Genomic DNA, 16,994 nt, shown 5'->3' with positions numbered 1-16,994 from the left:
TGTGAACTTGTAAACGTGGCTCTTATCATGCTCCGTTTAATTTGTTAGACATTGACTACGGATAGCAAAAGGGTCAATCAACTATTTCATGTCTTTATTCTGTACCGGTCAGCCAGGAAACAACAGTAACATGGTTTATCGGGGAAATGTTGTAACTTATTAAAATAATGGAGTCCGTGTAGCCACCACAGAAATGCATATTTGGTGAAGCGTTGTACCTAAATAGTGACATAAGTGACCCAGCGGAGCGAGCCGCGTAAGCTCAAAAGCACAGTAATGAGTGACAAAAAAAAGTTGATTAACCAAAGAAGAACACTTAGAAGTACTTACAAATCAATTACCTATAAAACATTGTCTACCAAGGAAATCATGCTATGATACTATGATGTTGAAAATATTGTCCTTGTTACACAACGTTTTATAAGTACATAGTTGTTGTGTGAGAGCAACTGTGAAACTGCAGTACCGAATAAATGCTTACTGTAAATACATTCCTATAGCTCATGTCTATAAAACGAACATTTGTGTCACCTTTCAAATTCAAAATCTTTTAGTCATTGCAACCGACATTATTGTACATCTTTACACGTAAGTTCATATACAGGGCGATCAATCCAAATGGGTCAGTATTGAGAAGTCAGAAACTATGAGAGATAGCGAAATCTGTTCTTAGGAACCATGGCGTCGATTTTAGATTTAATGATGATGACATTCAATTTTTTTTATCTCTCATACATAACCGGGAATCGAAGTCGAAGTCTCTGTAAACTATGTTAGGTATAAATTCTGCAAGTTTTTCATTGTTATTGTTGATGGTGCGAATCATAAGTCACAAGGAACACATTTTTAATATTGTTTAAGTAATTGAATGAAAAACCCAACAATAAGATAATTATTTTATTTTAGTAAATGTTCAAAATGGTACCCATTTTCCGGGATGCAAAGATTAATTCTTTTGGGTAACGAAGGCATATTTTGGGCCCTATACTTTGAGGATCAATTAAACAAACAAATACTACATAAAGAATATTGACCGGGTTCGATTCCCGGTTATGTATGAGAGTTTAAAAAAAAGTTTGTCGATTTTAGATGTAATTATTATTAAATCTAAAATCGACGCCGTAGTTCCTAAGAACAGATTTCGCTATCTCTCATAATTTCTGACTTCTCCATACTGACCCATTTGGATTGATCGCCCTGTTTACGAAATTATTTGAAATACTATTTTGGCTTGTTTTCGTTTCGTAAGGATAAATAAGTATTTGAACGTATTTCGAAAGTACTGCCATTGAGGACAACAATCACCAGGCATTGCTGTAATGTATTTAATTTGAAATATTCGTTAACTTAGAAGTTATAATATTAAATATCACGGCGTCAGTTGTTGGCGCATTTGGAATTGAATTTGAAAATAAGTAATAATACAGACAGCTTTGGTTAAATATTATAGTGCTACGTCGATAATTAATCTTAATTCAGCTTTTGGTTAGTCGAACTATACAATATTAGTTAGGTAGTGGCGACGGGCTAGATGATAATAGGTACTTGACGCGCCATCGAGATGCGTCTTTATAAAAATAAAAATAAAAGAATAAATAGAAAACAAAATGAAGCCATTCAGACTTTTTATAATTTTTTTTAGATCAGGGGCCTTTTTCTCAAAATTTTGTAACTTGTAATACAAGTGGAAGTCCTTTTCTAACAAAAGCTGTCAAAAAGTGACATCTGTATGATTTTTATTTTTGACCCATGTTCTTTCACTGATGTGTTAAAATGGTTAAATATCGAATAGTGTCGCCACCTAACATTATTTTTTCTTAATTTTCCGAGCAACGGTATTTTCTTACACTTTACTTATCAATTATCATATTCGGAGTTACATATATCTTTGCTGCCAGTGACCCGCTAGGCGGGTTCTCCATGACGTAGTGTAGCGTGTAGCTCGCGCTGGCGGTGAGTGTGTTGACCGTTTCGTAGCATGTTGCGCCAAATGCTATATTCGAACGGAATCAAAAAAAACAAACACACGGCACTAAATGGGAGCAAATAAAGCGAAAGTGACGGGCATAGTGACAGGCGATAAAAATGGAACTATGCTGCGCCCGCTGGTATTTAATTTTATTCGTTCTCATCGGACTAGTTTTAACTTAACAGCCAAGCTCGATCTTTTATCACGTGTTCAATGAGTTCTTTTGAAATTGTTTTGTTATTTTGCAGCTGGGCAAAATCTGTTAAAATTTATTTCTGTACCTAAAATACTTATAACATGGTACATATTAGATTGATATACGAGTATACTTCACAAAAATCAAGCTGTAGGTACAAAATATATATGAGGTATTGCATAATTAGTTACAACAAATACGGTGGGTTATAGGCAGTTTTAAAGTAAACAGAGTTGTGATTTTGAAGATACCTTGCGGTATCGCGTGTACTTAATGCAATAATTATAATTATGTTCATGTATCTAAAATGCAGCATGTAACATACATACATACTTGATTTTTAGCTTAAGTAGGAATTGAAGAAGACTGGAAATAAGGGCGTGGATGTACGGAATGATACATATTAAATAAATATATATGAGGGAATGGGACTAACGGTAGTATAGAATAACATTTTACTTAATTAATATCTTACTTTACTCCCATAGTGCGTCTTAGGTCTAGTACTTGCTAATTATTCATTAAGTTCATCACTATAACAGAAGGTTGCAGTCGCATGACTACTTGATTGATGAAACATTAATAATTATTTATACTGATTTTAACTAACAATAACCGCGTGACTCGGCCAATGAGTTCATATCATTTTGTATTTATGGAACCATGTCATTGGCAAAACGACCGAGTTATGGGGCTTTTTGATAAAATTGTTTTAATATCCATATGGAATAGACTATGGAGGGTATTAATATTAATTGTCTGTCCACTTTCTACCAAAAGTTCGTAGAACAGCGATACGTGAGCACAGTTTGGTCGAACAATTAATATTCTTTTACCTTTTTTAACCAATAATGGGGTCTAAATGAGCTGCAGTTACAAACTAGCGGGACCTTACTATTTACCAATACTCCACATCTTACATATTACTAACAACATATCCTTAATATATATTATATGAAATCTACATATTGTTGTATTTTCAAAAGGAAAGGTACGACGTATGTTGACGATTGGTTGCTTTTATTACTAACACCAGTAAGCCCCATGTTCCTAAAGGCTCTTGACCGTTATGGTCTTTTAATTTATTATTTAGATGTGAACATAGTTAAAATGAATCATTTAATTGTATTTGCTGGATAAATTATACTTTTGTCCAGTTTAGGGGCCAAATTAGTTTGCGTTATCTCCTACAATAGATAGGTTTCATACGATTAATCTTAATTAATTACTTCTGTGAGAGGGCTAATAGTCTTGTCGAATGGGCTGCAGTTAACATTAGGTATAATGTATATTGTTATCGTTTAAGTACTTAATCTAATCATGAAATGCTAATGGACCTCGGCTTTCGATGTTAATAGTTATTCAATTACAATATGTAACCAAAGAACTTGTAAACTAAACGATATTTAGTAGCAATTTAACCCTTAAATGCATTATGATGTAGATCTACATCGTATATTTTGATGGCCCGTGGCTCAATATGCATATATTATTTTTTATTTACTATGATTTTTTCTTTATTTTTCCCATAATCTATACAATTTTGTATAATTTATTAGGAAATTATACAAAAAATCATGCATTTAAGGGTTAAGTAACAGTGTGATATGTTTTTAACGCCAAAGATATCGTGCTGTTGTGCTTTGCAATCGCTTTCAATTAGTTACGATTTTAATAATTTCGTTTGAATAAAATAATGCTTCATACTAGCTAGTGAGTGGATATAGCGTGGCTGTAGAGAGGGCGCGCGGGCGCGACCGCGGAGTCGGCCCGCGCCGCCGCTGCCACCGCCGCCGCCGCCGCTCTCTGGCGGGCGCTGCAGCTTTGAGTCCGCACTCCTGGCATAACCTACATTGATAATGTGCAGCAATTCCTTTATCTTCTACATAACGTTTAAGGAAGAGTCAGTACGATAATTTAATAACAATATAGAAATACGCTGAGATTAACTTGAAATTGTGCTAGCATTATACATATATTTTGATTACCTAACGATCGATGGAAGTGTATAGTTTAGTTATCACGACCAAAATATATGGTTTTTCATAAAATCGTCATGTGACACTAGTCTCATAATATAGTTTTGTAACAGTCGTATGTATATATTTGCCTCTTACATCCCAGTGTATGTATATATCACTAACAACCGTCATTGTATTACCTACTGAAGTTTAAATGTTACTGGAGTAACCAATAAATGTGAATAAAAAGTGCTTGTGGTTTACTGCTTTTAGTCCTGCATGCTTCTTTAATTTTGGTTTTATTTTTAGTTTGGGGGCCAGCTTACTGCTAACTGCTTTAACGGGAACTCAACGGTCACCGTTTATTATTACTTGGCCTTCAGAAAGTAAAAAATATTCTGTTTAAGGGCAGATATGACCAGGCCGATTTGTAGTGTTTTCGATTTTAATAAGTTTCCAATATCATGTAGCCATTTAATTATTTGAACAGTTCAGAACTTCAATAATTATATGACTAAAGTTTGTTTGATAGGAAAAGGAATCGAAAATACTACAAAATAGCCTTAATTGTTTAATAGGTACTGATCTTGTTGTTCAAAACATTTTCTCCGCGTTTTAAATGACTACATTAATAATATTTAGAGTCTGGTACTTAATATTGGCCATTGATTTATATTTGATATTTTACTAACTACTTACTTGAGTTGAAATAGAGAGCTAAAGTGTAAGAGCGTATCTAAACCAGTGACATCGGACTGTCCATTTATTGCTCAAGAATTTAATGTCTTCTAGTAAATCGGCTATCCTTACAGCACTCAATTTTAACTTTAGCACTTTATCCAAATATATTTTCCGACTACTAATTACATATAGGCCGTTTATAGTTAGTTATAGTTTACCTTTTGTTGTTTATGGTTTTCCCGATTATAGTTGTAGAGACAAAGCTGGTACGCCCGATTGATTTATTTGTTACTTTTAGTTTAATTGTACCTATTCCCGTCCCGATAGCGCGGGTGAGGGGCGGTGCGGCCTGCGTAAAACGGAGAGCGTGCCGCCGTCGATGGGGTCGCGGTTTGACGTGCGCGGGCGCACGCAGCGCGCGCACGCCAAGGCGAACACCATCAACCTGCCGCCCAGCGCCGCCTCCGCGCGCTCCTCGCCCGCCAGCCCCACCTCGCCCACGCAGCCCAACGTGAGTACCGCCGCGAGGTTACCGACAAACCTGTGCTGGTCATGCACCGTTACAAAGGGACCCCCACCTCTATACTAACACTTGTACAATTGATAACAATTAACTAGACTTCATTTTACGAGACTGCGAAGACCTGAGCCTTTTTGAGGCGTCAGTTGAAAAAAAATTGAGTCTTCTTATTTAGGTAATAGTATCAGTATACTCAGGGTTGCAACAAAGTCAGTCTAAAAACTTAAGTCCAGTTCGAAATAAGAGGACTTCTAAGACTAGTCTTTACCATGACTACATCAAAGTGGTATTTTTTTCGCTACACTTGAAACAATTAAACGCGAAAACAGGTCGTCGTGTGTCTCGCTTTCTGTAACCCCTTTATGGCCGGAAGAAATTGAGAGTGCAGCAATCAAAACACTGTTTTAATGTAAAACATACCTTCCACTACACTCTATTAAATTTTAAATGAAATAACATCAAGTCCTACGTAATAAATTTACTAAATTAACCCTTTCCCAGGCATAGTACGATTTATCGACCACATACATAGTCGGTCCATAAGTTATGTCACAAAGGCTTTTACTGATAAAAAGTTATAGGTACAGATCCCTTATAGAGTATCGAATGACAATCGTAAGCGAGTGTTTATTTCTCGCATGAATGTAAACATTTTTATACGATAATCGCCTAATGTCATATGATTACTCGCCGCAAAACGGATGGATATGGATTGTTTTTCGCTTGAACAACGTGTTTAACGTGTAAATCATCAAAACATTGTACTCAACATAATCCTGTACTACGCAAACGCTAAGGAAATTGGGATCGGTCATCTGTGTTCCAATCTTGCATGTTTGACCGCGTCTTCCGTTTGAGCTAAAACTACTATACGTGACTATGTTACTTCTTTGACAATGCAATACTCTAATACTTTGTTATAATCAAGCTGTTCGATGATGACAACCGAAGGTGGCCCTTTGTATGGCATATTCGTATGAATATTGGAAGTATTGGGACTCTTTTAATAAACTTACAACCATTGAGTATGCCTATTGAAAATCGTCCTCATGAGTAGTAGATGACTAAAGAAAAGTAAAAGTAAGTAATTGATAAAGTTGATATCGGATTTTTTGGGTGTGTTTTGTTTTAGTGATGAAATGTAAAGTTTTTTCATAAAAACTAATTTGTTTTGCGAGATTTTCATTTTTTTTATAATTGTTATGCCAAGCTCAAAATCATAAGATATTACTTTAGTACTTATAGTCTTTTTAAAACTCGAAGGAGTCGAAGGGTAGGCTGACACAAGTCAAAAATAAATTATAATGTGTGACAATGCAAATTAGAAAAGATTTTTTACGATTCTCGTTTAAATCTGCAAAGGCCTATGACAATAGTAGCTACTTTCGTTATGATACTCATAAATTAAAATCTTTGACTGTACCTGATTTTTTTACTACCGAACGAAAGTCATGAAATCAGGATTCGAATCGATGAAGTCACTAAAGAAAACCTCAAGATTGCTAATTAAATTTTTTTGGCAACCGTATTGTGATTAAAAAGCGGTACGATTTTTCAAAAACTCCGCTCTCTGCACCTACGGCACTTTAAGGTATGATCAACCGTTTAGTTAAGAGAAATATCAGACTGGGCCTTGGCTTTCAACACCGTGAGCACTTGACTGCTGCAATCAGGGCCTTAAGCCGAGAAAAACAATCTTTGCGAACTAGATGCCACGTTCATTTCAACATATATTTTGCACTTTTCTTCTTTATGCATGACTTATTTTTAACGCTTTTATGTATTTTTTGTTATAGGTATGATATACCAGGGAATGCATTTTATATATAGACTGTGATAGCGGGCCAATTGATCAACATGAAAGACTGCATTAAAAGTGATTAATAATTATATACCCGCCAAAGACTATTTATAAGTTATGTATTGATTGTAAATAAATAGCGTAGAAATCATAAATGTACAGTGATTAAGAATCGACGTTTAAACCGGTGTTGGAGAACAGGGTGAGCATGCATGTGTCGCTTGTGATGTAGATTTTCGCATGCTCGGAGAAATAAAATGACCGTGTGCGTCACAACAGGGCCTGTCGAAAAGGGCGTGGGGCCTGAAGCTGCGACGCGGCGGCGGCGGTAGCGCAAGCGCCGAGCCAGGCGCCGAGGGCGTCGTCACGGAACTGCGCGCGCCCGAGCTCGCCGAGCCCGCCGCCGACGTGACCGTGCCGCCCGGCGCCTCCGCCACCATCTCTTGCCGCGCTTCCGCCACGCGCGCCCAGGCCTCCTGGCGCAAGACCGCGCCGGAAACTCGCGCGCTGCGACACGGCGGCCGGTTTGCCATTACTTTCGCTCCCGATGGCTTGGCCACTCTGACTATTCACGCGTGTCGGGCGTCCGATGCGGGCGTTTACTGCTGTTTGGTCAGTAACGAATTGGGCGGCGTTCAGAGCTCGGCGAGGCTGACCGTGGGATCAGGTGGCGCGCCCGGCTTGCCCGCCGTGCGAGCGCATCCCGGCGGCGGCCTAGTCGTTCAGTGGGACGAGTCTGCGCCCGCACATCTCGAATACTGCAGAGTGGGCGAAGGGGAATGGCGACGAGCAACAGAAACGCCCGCGGCGGTACATACACTGGCACTAGAAGAGCTACCGGCGGGGCAATATAGTTTCCGGCTAGTGTGCGCGCGAAGCGGCGCGCCGGGCGGAGTATCGCCGCCGGCGGCCTGCGGCGGCGGCAGCACGTGGCAGCGTGAACAGTTTGCACGCCGGTTCGCAGTCGAGGAAGAAATCGGCCGCGGCCGCACGGCGCGCGTTTTGGCGGCGAGAGACACTGGGACGGGACAACGAGTTGCCCTTAAACAGGTACTTAATTCCTCTTATCATAGCACCATGTTTAACAACCCCAAGGAGCTCAGCTCGCTTGGCAACTTAATTCAGCATGCTATTCATAAAACAAGAATTGAAAAAATTCAAACGAAGCGACGACCTACTCATAGATGAAATATTTATATATATACTTTTAAGTCCCCACTAAATCGTAGACCTGTTGAAAAAATTGTTTTAAATTGCCTCACAGCCCCGTAACATTAAAATGTCAACTTTAAGCACCTAAATATCTTCTTATTGTAATTTGGTAAAATGAGTAGTGCTTTGCAAAGCTTTATTTTCCGATTAACGATTTATATTAACATTTTATTCACGTAGTTCTCAATTTGTTTATTTTCCTATTTATGGGCAGTGCCTTATAAGCTGTACTTTGACTCGTTATTAATATTATAGTCCTTTACATTTGTGTGCGACTTTATGACACTGTATCCTAAAACGATAAAAAAGAGAATAACAAAAATCATGTGTCGTACATTTTTTCCGAAATATATACATAGATAGTTATGAACGGTACGGTTGTAGGTGGTGGTAGGGCGCGGATGCGACGCGCGGCGCGAGTACCGGCTGCTGTCGCGCGGCGCGCACGGCGCGGTGGTGCGCGCGCTGGCGCTGTTCGCGGACGTGCCGGCGCCGGGCGCGCACACGCTGGTGCTGGAGCTGGTGGGCGGCGGCGCGCTGCTGGACTGGGCGGCGGCCGCGCCCGCGCTCTACACGCAGCGCCTCGTCGCCGACCACACGCGCCAGCTGCTCTCCGCGCTCGACTGGCTGCACACCAACAACGTCGCACATCTCGACATCAGGGTTAGTTCTCTCCGTTCATTCTAGTGTCTAAGGAAATACTTTAAATTTAGTAAAAAAAAATACCGAATGTTTAATATCCCTTTAGTAGTATGCTAGACCGCCCGTATATTATGTACGGACATAGTTACATAGTAGACTAGTTAATATTCAAGACTGACAACCTTCATACAACACCGCGTCCCTTTTTACTATTTCTCCATTTTATCTCTACGAATAAAATCTGGTCTGCTACTAGTTACGACTTCACTAAACGTAAAATCCGATTTGATTGGTCGCTGTCATATGCACAAAAGTACAATTTTAAAGCATAATAAGTACATAAAAGCATGTATTTGCATTTTTCTAATGACTGAAAATGTGCTCAAAACTCTTAATATGCTTTAAATTTACTTTTGTGACTATAACTGCGATCAGTAAAGTCCAATTTTATGTTTTGAAATTACAAATAGTTATAGTAGGGTGGCAGTTCTCATACGCAAAAAAAAATACAATACTCCGGCCACATACTTGACGCAACGCGAGGAACAGCGCGGTGACCACAGTCGAGGTTTAAAAATAATAGATATTTAATGTTATCTGGGGGCACGGGAGTGCCCCCGCCAAGTCGAACGCGATCTACCTTATATTGAGGTAAGCCCTGGTAATTCTGCTGTTGTGGGCAGGTGCACCAGCTTGTTGAAAAATGATATTATTTCGTTCCTCTTCCGGTAGAAGGTTTAATTGATTTTGTAGTAAAATAAAGTTAATGTTAGATTTAACGATATTTTTTATCCTGAATAATAATACTATCGGTTATAATAAAATAGGGAGTGTTTGTTTTTTTAATTTTAGTTGGTTCGAGTCCTGGGCGAGGCAAGCGAGTTTTAGAAATTTTTTGAATGCAGTTTTGTAAAAATAAAGGAATGTCTCCTTTAAGTAAAATGAGCCAGCTTAAGGATTTACGGTAGTTTCCCTCCAGGGCCCGACTTATCTTTCCACACTGTATACTAGAGTTAGGTACAGACTAATACTCGTAGGATAGTAGACAACTGTGCTCCTACATACAAATTGTTTAGCTTAAGCTTTGTTAAGCTAGCACAAAAACAAGTGCAAGACGTTCGTGCTAACTTTGTATTTACGAAATGTAATTTACCAACGAAAAAAAATGTAATGTAAATAAATCTTTACCTTTAAACTAGCATGCACATTATAAAATATCGGTTAAAACTATATACAAACACATTATGATTAAATATGTAACGTGTAGCCGGAGAACATCCTGGTGGAGTTGTCGGGGCCGCACCCGCAGCTGAAGCTGGTGGACCTGGGCTCGGCGGTGGAGCTGCCGCAGGGCGAGGCGCCCGCGCCGGCGGGGCGCGCGCGCGAGGTGCTGCCGCCCGCGCCCGCGCAGCTCGAGTTCGCGCCGCCCGAGTGCGTGCTGGGCCGCCCGCCCGCGCCCGCCTGGGACGCCTGGGCCGCCGGAGTCTTCCTATACGTTTTCTTGACTGGGGTACGTCGCTTTTATACTACATACTTTTATAGTGATGCTTTCACGTTGCCAACAAGCGTTGACAGTTACTTTAAAAAGCTCGTATACTATAACTTGTGTGGCGTATTACATTGCGGGCCGAATTATTTCGTATGGTCGTGTAGACGCGGCCTTCGGCTATAATAATTGGTTGTTTGCATCTTCTTTTGTGGATACATATTTTAAAAAAACAGTAATAATACTCGTAATAACTTCCCGTCCCCTAAAACAGGACAATAATGGTTTGAATTTTTTTAATTTGAGTTTGACCATTAACAAGAACTTCCCGTACAAACAAGTTTGTTATGGCAAATTTTTGCTATAGGCCGATAACCCTTCGCGCCTACATGTTTTAAATTTGCCGCTCTTTTCTACTGACGGAAATTGCTTGACAGAGTAGGTATATTTTTGCTACATTGGTGAACATTTCCGAGCATATTGGAGAAACAACTTTTAAGTATTAAAAATCCAACAAGCCTACCGGAATGTGTGGTAACGTTACTTTTGCGTTTATTTCAGTTGTCGCCTTTCTTGGATGAATCGATAGAGGAGACAACGGCGAACATAATCAAATGTGACTACTGTTTCCCGCCGGAGCACTGGGCCGGCGTCGCGGAGGGCGCGCAGCGGCTCATCCGGGGGCTGCTCGACGCCGCGCCCGCGCGCCGCCTGCTGCCGCGCGCTGCTCTCACCGACCCCTGGTTTGATGAGGTATAAACCTATTCATTCATTTACGACATTTAAACAATTCACTTCGGTGAAACGCAGTATTTTAACTTGCGATGTTTAAGAAAGAAGGTCGCAGGAAATGTTTTTTTTTCATCTTTAGCTTCCTCTGAGCTTAATGAGAGAGTGACGCGCAATGCACATTTGATCCAATATTGGATAGATGGCATACCACCCTAAGTAACAGCATACTTAATTTTCATGTAGTTTATTAATTAGTTTAATTACCTACTCATGTATGAACAAAACGATCCCAGATGATCCCATTGTGAAGTCAAAATTTCTTCGCCTAAATCCACAATGGGACTACATATCGATCGATTCCAGCCTTTTATTCACTGTCAGAAAATGGTATCGAATAATTATTTATTGGAATAGCATGGATTAGAATGGATAGTATATGAAGCACTTAACTGCACGGTTAGTTTGTGGAGTAGTAGGTAAAATGTGCAAGCGGAGTGTACTACAGAGTGATTGTGTCGCAGGCGCCTGGTGTGCCGCTGTCGGCCAGCCAGCTGAGGACGTTCCTGGAGCGGCGGCGGCCGGCGGGGCTGGCGCCGGCGCTGCACGCGCTGCGCTCGCCCGACACCTGACACGCCCGCCCGCACTCGCCACAAGGAAACGACGTACAAACAAACATTGTTTGTTAGGTTTCGACACTAGCGTTATATTCGCGGAAGAACACCATAGATTTTATCCGATAAATGATCGTTACGTAAACGCGTCAATGTTCAAATATATTTGAAAAATACGCGCGACTTGTTTTTCGCAAGTAAATGTTTGTGAGTTTGAAAAGCTGTATTGTCGGCTTGAGAGTAGTGTGCTCGTGCAGGCTGTAGCCAAAAGACCCGCGCTCGGCGCAGGCTGCGTGCTCGAGAAGACTGTCATCGTTCTGTAGTCAATGTGCCCACCTGTCGTCTTTGCTATTTTAATTAACTTGACTTATTTGCAACGAGAATTTTCTCATTATCACTAATTAAGTTAACGAGTTATAAGTTCATCTATAACGAGATTATAGTTTGAAATTCCTCATGTAATTCGTGTTATATTATACAACAATATATAATGTCTTGTTTATAGTATTATTTTCGGAACTATTTAGTTGGTGTGGTTTACGTAAGTGGCCGATTGTAAGGAAGTGACTGTGATTTATGCTTAATATAAATGATGCTTATTTCTAACATGTACTTTTAAACTTTTTTCCAATTGTATATAGACATTAAGATTTAGGCTTATGATATTAAAATTGTCCTGTTGATGTGACCAAATGCAATTTATAAATATGTATGTATGAATAAAGTATATCTATTATTAAAGTGGAATGTTTATCACTTATAATCAAAAATGTAAAAATCATTTAAAAACGGAATGGATGATTGGTAAGTGCATTGTGAATACACATTGTGGATACTGTAAGTTACGCAAGATAGAAAACACACTCATTTAATAATTAGATAGATTCATACTTACCTGCAGTCAAGGTCATAAATATATATACGTTTCTACACCAGAGTTTATTCAAATGAAACCAAACCACAAAATAGTACTACAATGATGTAAATGTACCAGTTACGGCCACTGCTTGTGAGGTGTTTTATTTTAAATATTTGTTTTGGAACTTATAATATTGAAAGTAACATATAAATAAGCATACAACTAATGTAATAAATTCAAATATAGTCAAAGACTTTGTCTAATTATATTATAAATTTTATAATATTTTCATCACACTTGCGCGAAAAAGATCTTATTTCATGCAGGTATACTGAAGAACAAAGGCCTATATTGTTCCCGTGGCAGTTATGGATTGTGAAAAAAGCTACAAGGGAGTTATAGCTTTTTTAGTAGTTTTACTTAGTAAGTTTTACTTTTAAAATACTGACGTTTATATATTTTTTATTTAATAGCCGTTTAATTTGTTTTACACAATTTTCAATCGTGGCTAAATGCCCGATGGGTCTACGCCTTCGATACTTCGATGCCTGTCAAAAAATGACAAGAAGAAATGTGTGATCATCACCGTATTAAAGAATTACTTGGCTTAAAATTTAGCTTCATCTTCGCAAGTGTGATGAAAATTATTGTGTGTAGCTCCAGGGGTAAGAACACAGAACATATTGAAGAGGTTAGAATGGCTATCGCGCGCAGTTAGTATCGGAACCGGTGTCGCCACTCGTTTCTCTCCACATTTACTAACACTCGCGCAACGGTAGTAAAAACTTGTCTGCGTGGTGAATGGATACGCCTCCTTTAGACAGATTTGATGTCTGGCTTCTTAATCTGAACGTTATTGTGGCGCAAAAGGCATGTTTACTTCGTTTTTCGGTCAGCGCGGGCGAGTAGCATGCGAGCGTTTGCTCAAAACCGGCGGCGACACGTACCCTGCTCGCATCGCCATTCTAACTTGTTCTGTGGGTAAGAATATTGCAAACTCGAGTCTTTAATTCTAAAGACCTGGTTTCCAATATTTAACATACCGGGGGGTTGCACAATGTACTATTACTGTTATAGGACTGAAAACTCCGCCTTAGCCTAGCATACCGAAGCAATAGTATTCTATCCACCTGTCACCGCCGTTCGCGGACCGAGACTAATTTACTGTGTTCTCAGATTCATTTTCATCTAAAAGTATTGACACACTTTTGCGCAAAGAAATGTTTCGTTAAGTTCTGAAATGTATTTTATCAGGACTTGAAAAAACATTGTGAAAAGCCTCCATTTGTAAAGGCTTAACTTATACTTATTACGCGAAAGTTATATTAGATCGCCGGACGACAGACCTACTCAGCGATTCTGCGTTGTTAACGGCTGATTTCCTGCATAGCAGTGCCGCAATCGGTTGTTTTTACCGCGCTAGTAGGATAACTTTGTCGAAGTATGAGTAGGTAACCAAGATAATATTCATTTTACTGAGAATACTTAGGTACCTACAAAGATACCATAAAATACTTATGTTTAAAACTTCATCAAAATCCAAGATCAAGGTATCGAGTTGTATTTGTACCTATTGTAAATTTTATAAAGCTCATAATACAGTAATATGACAATGGAAAAGTGTTTTATTGGCCATTTTGACCCGCCCCTAAGTGTGAACCACTATGTATGTAAAGCCTGACCAGTAATATATGATCATGGTCAAGAAGGCCTGCGCTGTTATTCTCATGTATAGGGTGACAGTTCAGTATAGTATGAAAATATTTGTTTCAGTGAAATTCCGCAACACGGTGCGTGATCATATATTCCTGATCATAATTATATTCATGCACTGTGTGTATTTTGGATTTATCGACTGGATCTAAAGAGAATGATTGTATTTTTACGATATTATTTGACTACCTACTAGTCAAATCAATTTACTTTTTTTTACTGTCAATACGATTTGCCACTATGGCATTTATATGAAACTAGCGACCCGCCCCGGCTTCGCACGGGTTAACAAATTATACATAAACCTTCCTCTTGAATCACTCTATCTATTAAAAAAAACCGCATCAAAATCCGTTGCGTAGTTTTAAAGATCTAAGCATACATATACAGACGGACAGACAGCGGGAAGCGACTTTGTTATATACTGTAGTGATACTAGCACCGACGTCACAGTCAAATTACCTACTCTTTATAACTCTATACGATTTATAAAATAGAAATTGTGTCTAAATAATCTTTAAAAGAAAATAAGTTTTTGGCAAAAATTTCATTTTTGGTACAACCTTTTATCGCTAGACTATACTTTTCTTACGACAGACAACTAATACTCATCGAGACAATTCTAAAAACCCCTAACACAATTAGGTTGCGTCGTTTCATCACAGACTTCCTATGGCCACTTCCTGTCTCCATCATCAGATCAGCTCGATGGTACCATAATATTGCATTGTTACCCGACTTACATGTGTAGGTATGCAAAATTTCAGCTCAATCGGAAACCGGGAAGTGGATCAAATTTAACTTGCAAGATTCCATTACATAGTTACATACAGGTCGACCTAATACAAGCTTGTTAAAAACCGAATTATGTCGCCTACAAACGTATTTAGAGGATAAATTGCCAATATCCCTAACTCGAGAAGTAGGTAACACCAAAGAGAATTAAGTAGATTTTTCCCTTGTCTGTATGTATGTATAACAACTAGAAGAGAAGCAATTCTCTCACTCACGTTCAAATGTTGGGTAAACCGCATGTGCTTCCTAGATCCAAAATTTCCCTAGGGACTATAAATGGACAAATTATACAATTTTAGGAGGATAGATATAATTTAGTCCAAAATTATAGTTAGCGTTTGATCGATGTAAATGTAGCATACACGTGCACAGGTAAAATAAAATGTTGTTTAAGATTTACATTTATTGAAAAGCCTTGGACAAATTCGGAACTTAAAATAATAATACAAACTTAATAATAAATAAATACTGCAATCAATGCCAAACAGTGAATAACAATCGCCGCCCATATTACAAGGATACACGTTATTCACACTTGTCATCTTGACTAGGTTTTACCAACTTACTAGTAAGATTTGAAAAATGTACCAAAATACTGATATAATCATAGATCATGCATAAATTGTATTTAAGCATGATCTATGATTATATTTAGTAGAATTTAACTGGACATCAACTCGTGGCAAAAATTATTTACTACAAAATTAAAAGTAAGTGGTTACACAATAAGAGTACCTATCTATGATTAAAAAAACGGACGCACGAATTTATGTATTTTAATTGTGAAGTAAAAGCTTGTAAAAAATATATTAATAAGTACCTACTTATATGGGTATATTTTTATAATTCAAAGGATTAGGTATTGTAACAATTTCATACAAATATTTCTGTATACCTACTTACAACTTATTGTGTGTTAACGATCTGTTTATTGGTAGTGTATAATTGTATTCCATCGTATTTTCTCGGAAACGTTCGTATTTGTCATGTTACTTCAGTCAACCTCAGTACTTTTTGTACCGACACTGACTGAAATTAGCAAGATACGTTCGCACGTTTCCGTGAAAATACGATGGAAAATAATTATGCACTATATCTGTATCTACTTATTATATTATTTAAAAAATATTTTGACATGTTCACTGATCTTACAACAAATAATAAATACATTTAGGAGGAATTTAGAGAGCTGTTAACAATTTATAAATCGGTTGCAACTTGACAAGCCCTGTCCATGAAAAACCCTTATCTAAGGATGTAAAAATAATAATGAATTCTTGATCGCCATGACTATTTTATATAACTCACTAGTAAACTTTATTGTAGCGTATTACGAAACATGGTCGGCCATGGCCGACTATGGCGATCTGAAAAGTAATGTAATATGTGGGGAGTCCGGGACCAGGTGCACTTGAACCATTTTATTCAAAAAAGTGCCAATTAAGTCAAATTATTTATTTTATCAGCACTCACATGCATGACACATGCATGCTAAATAATAAATATTTTTATTTTGTCAATTTTCTTTGTACAATAAAAGTTTCCCGGACCTACAATTGTCAAACAATGACGCGACAATATAGAAGCTCAATTTTCCTGTACAGATGTAGGGCGTAAGTAATTGTTTTCTATCGTATTTTCTCGGAAACGTTAATATTTGTCATGGCACTTCAGTCAACCTCAGTAGTGTTTGTACCGAGACTGACTGATATAGCAAGACACGTTCGTACAGTCACCTGCAGTAATATGAGAGCGGCAAAGATATCTAACACTACATCTGTAGCAGAAAATTTATTAATCTAACTACTACATAATT

At 38.4% G+C, this 16,994-nt stretch overlaps 1 protein-coding gene across 5 annotated transcripts in view; it reads left to right on the top strand.

Annotated features, from left to right (window-relative positions):
• LOC134661157 (kalirin) overlaps positions 1-12,504 on the top strand; it is a 103,358-nt gene extending 90,854 nt beyond the window's left edge. For 3 of the 5 annotated variants that reach the window (XM_063517106.1, XM_063517107.1, XM_063517108.1), the window contains 6 exons: positions 5,135-5,318; positions 7,408-8,178; positions 8,725-9,003; positions 10,250-10,492; positions 11,030-11,221; positions 11,722-12,504. In XM_063517106.1, the coding sequence (XP_063373176.1) occupies positions 5,135-5,318; positions 7,408-8,178; positions 8,725-9,003; positions 10,250-10,492; positions 11,030-11,221; positions 11,722-11,829 (1,777 nt within the window). In that variant the 3' untranslated portion in view covers positions 11,830-12,504. Of the gene's footprint in view, positions 1-5,134; positions 5,319-7,123; positions 8,179-8,724; positions 9,004-10,249; positions 10,493-11,029; positions 11,222-11,721 lie in introns of those variants that run through there. The other 2 variants (XR_010097935.1, XM_063517109.1) reach the window with 2 other exon arrangements.
• Positions 12,505-16,994: the final 4,490 nt, after the last annotated feature.

The sequence above is a fragment of the Cydia amplana genome, chromosome Z (assembly GCF_948474715.1).
Source record: "Cydia amplana chromosome Z, ilCydAmpl1.1, whole genome shotgun sequence".
In the NCBI taxonomy this organism is placed as follows: domain Eukaryota; kingdom Metazoa; phylum Arthropoda; class Insecta; order Lepidoptera; family Tortricidae; genus Cydia; species Cydia amplana.
This window is presented reverse-complemented; position numbering and strand designations above follow the sequence as displayed.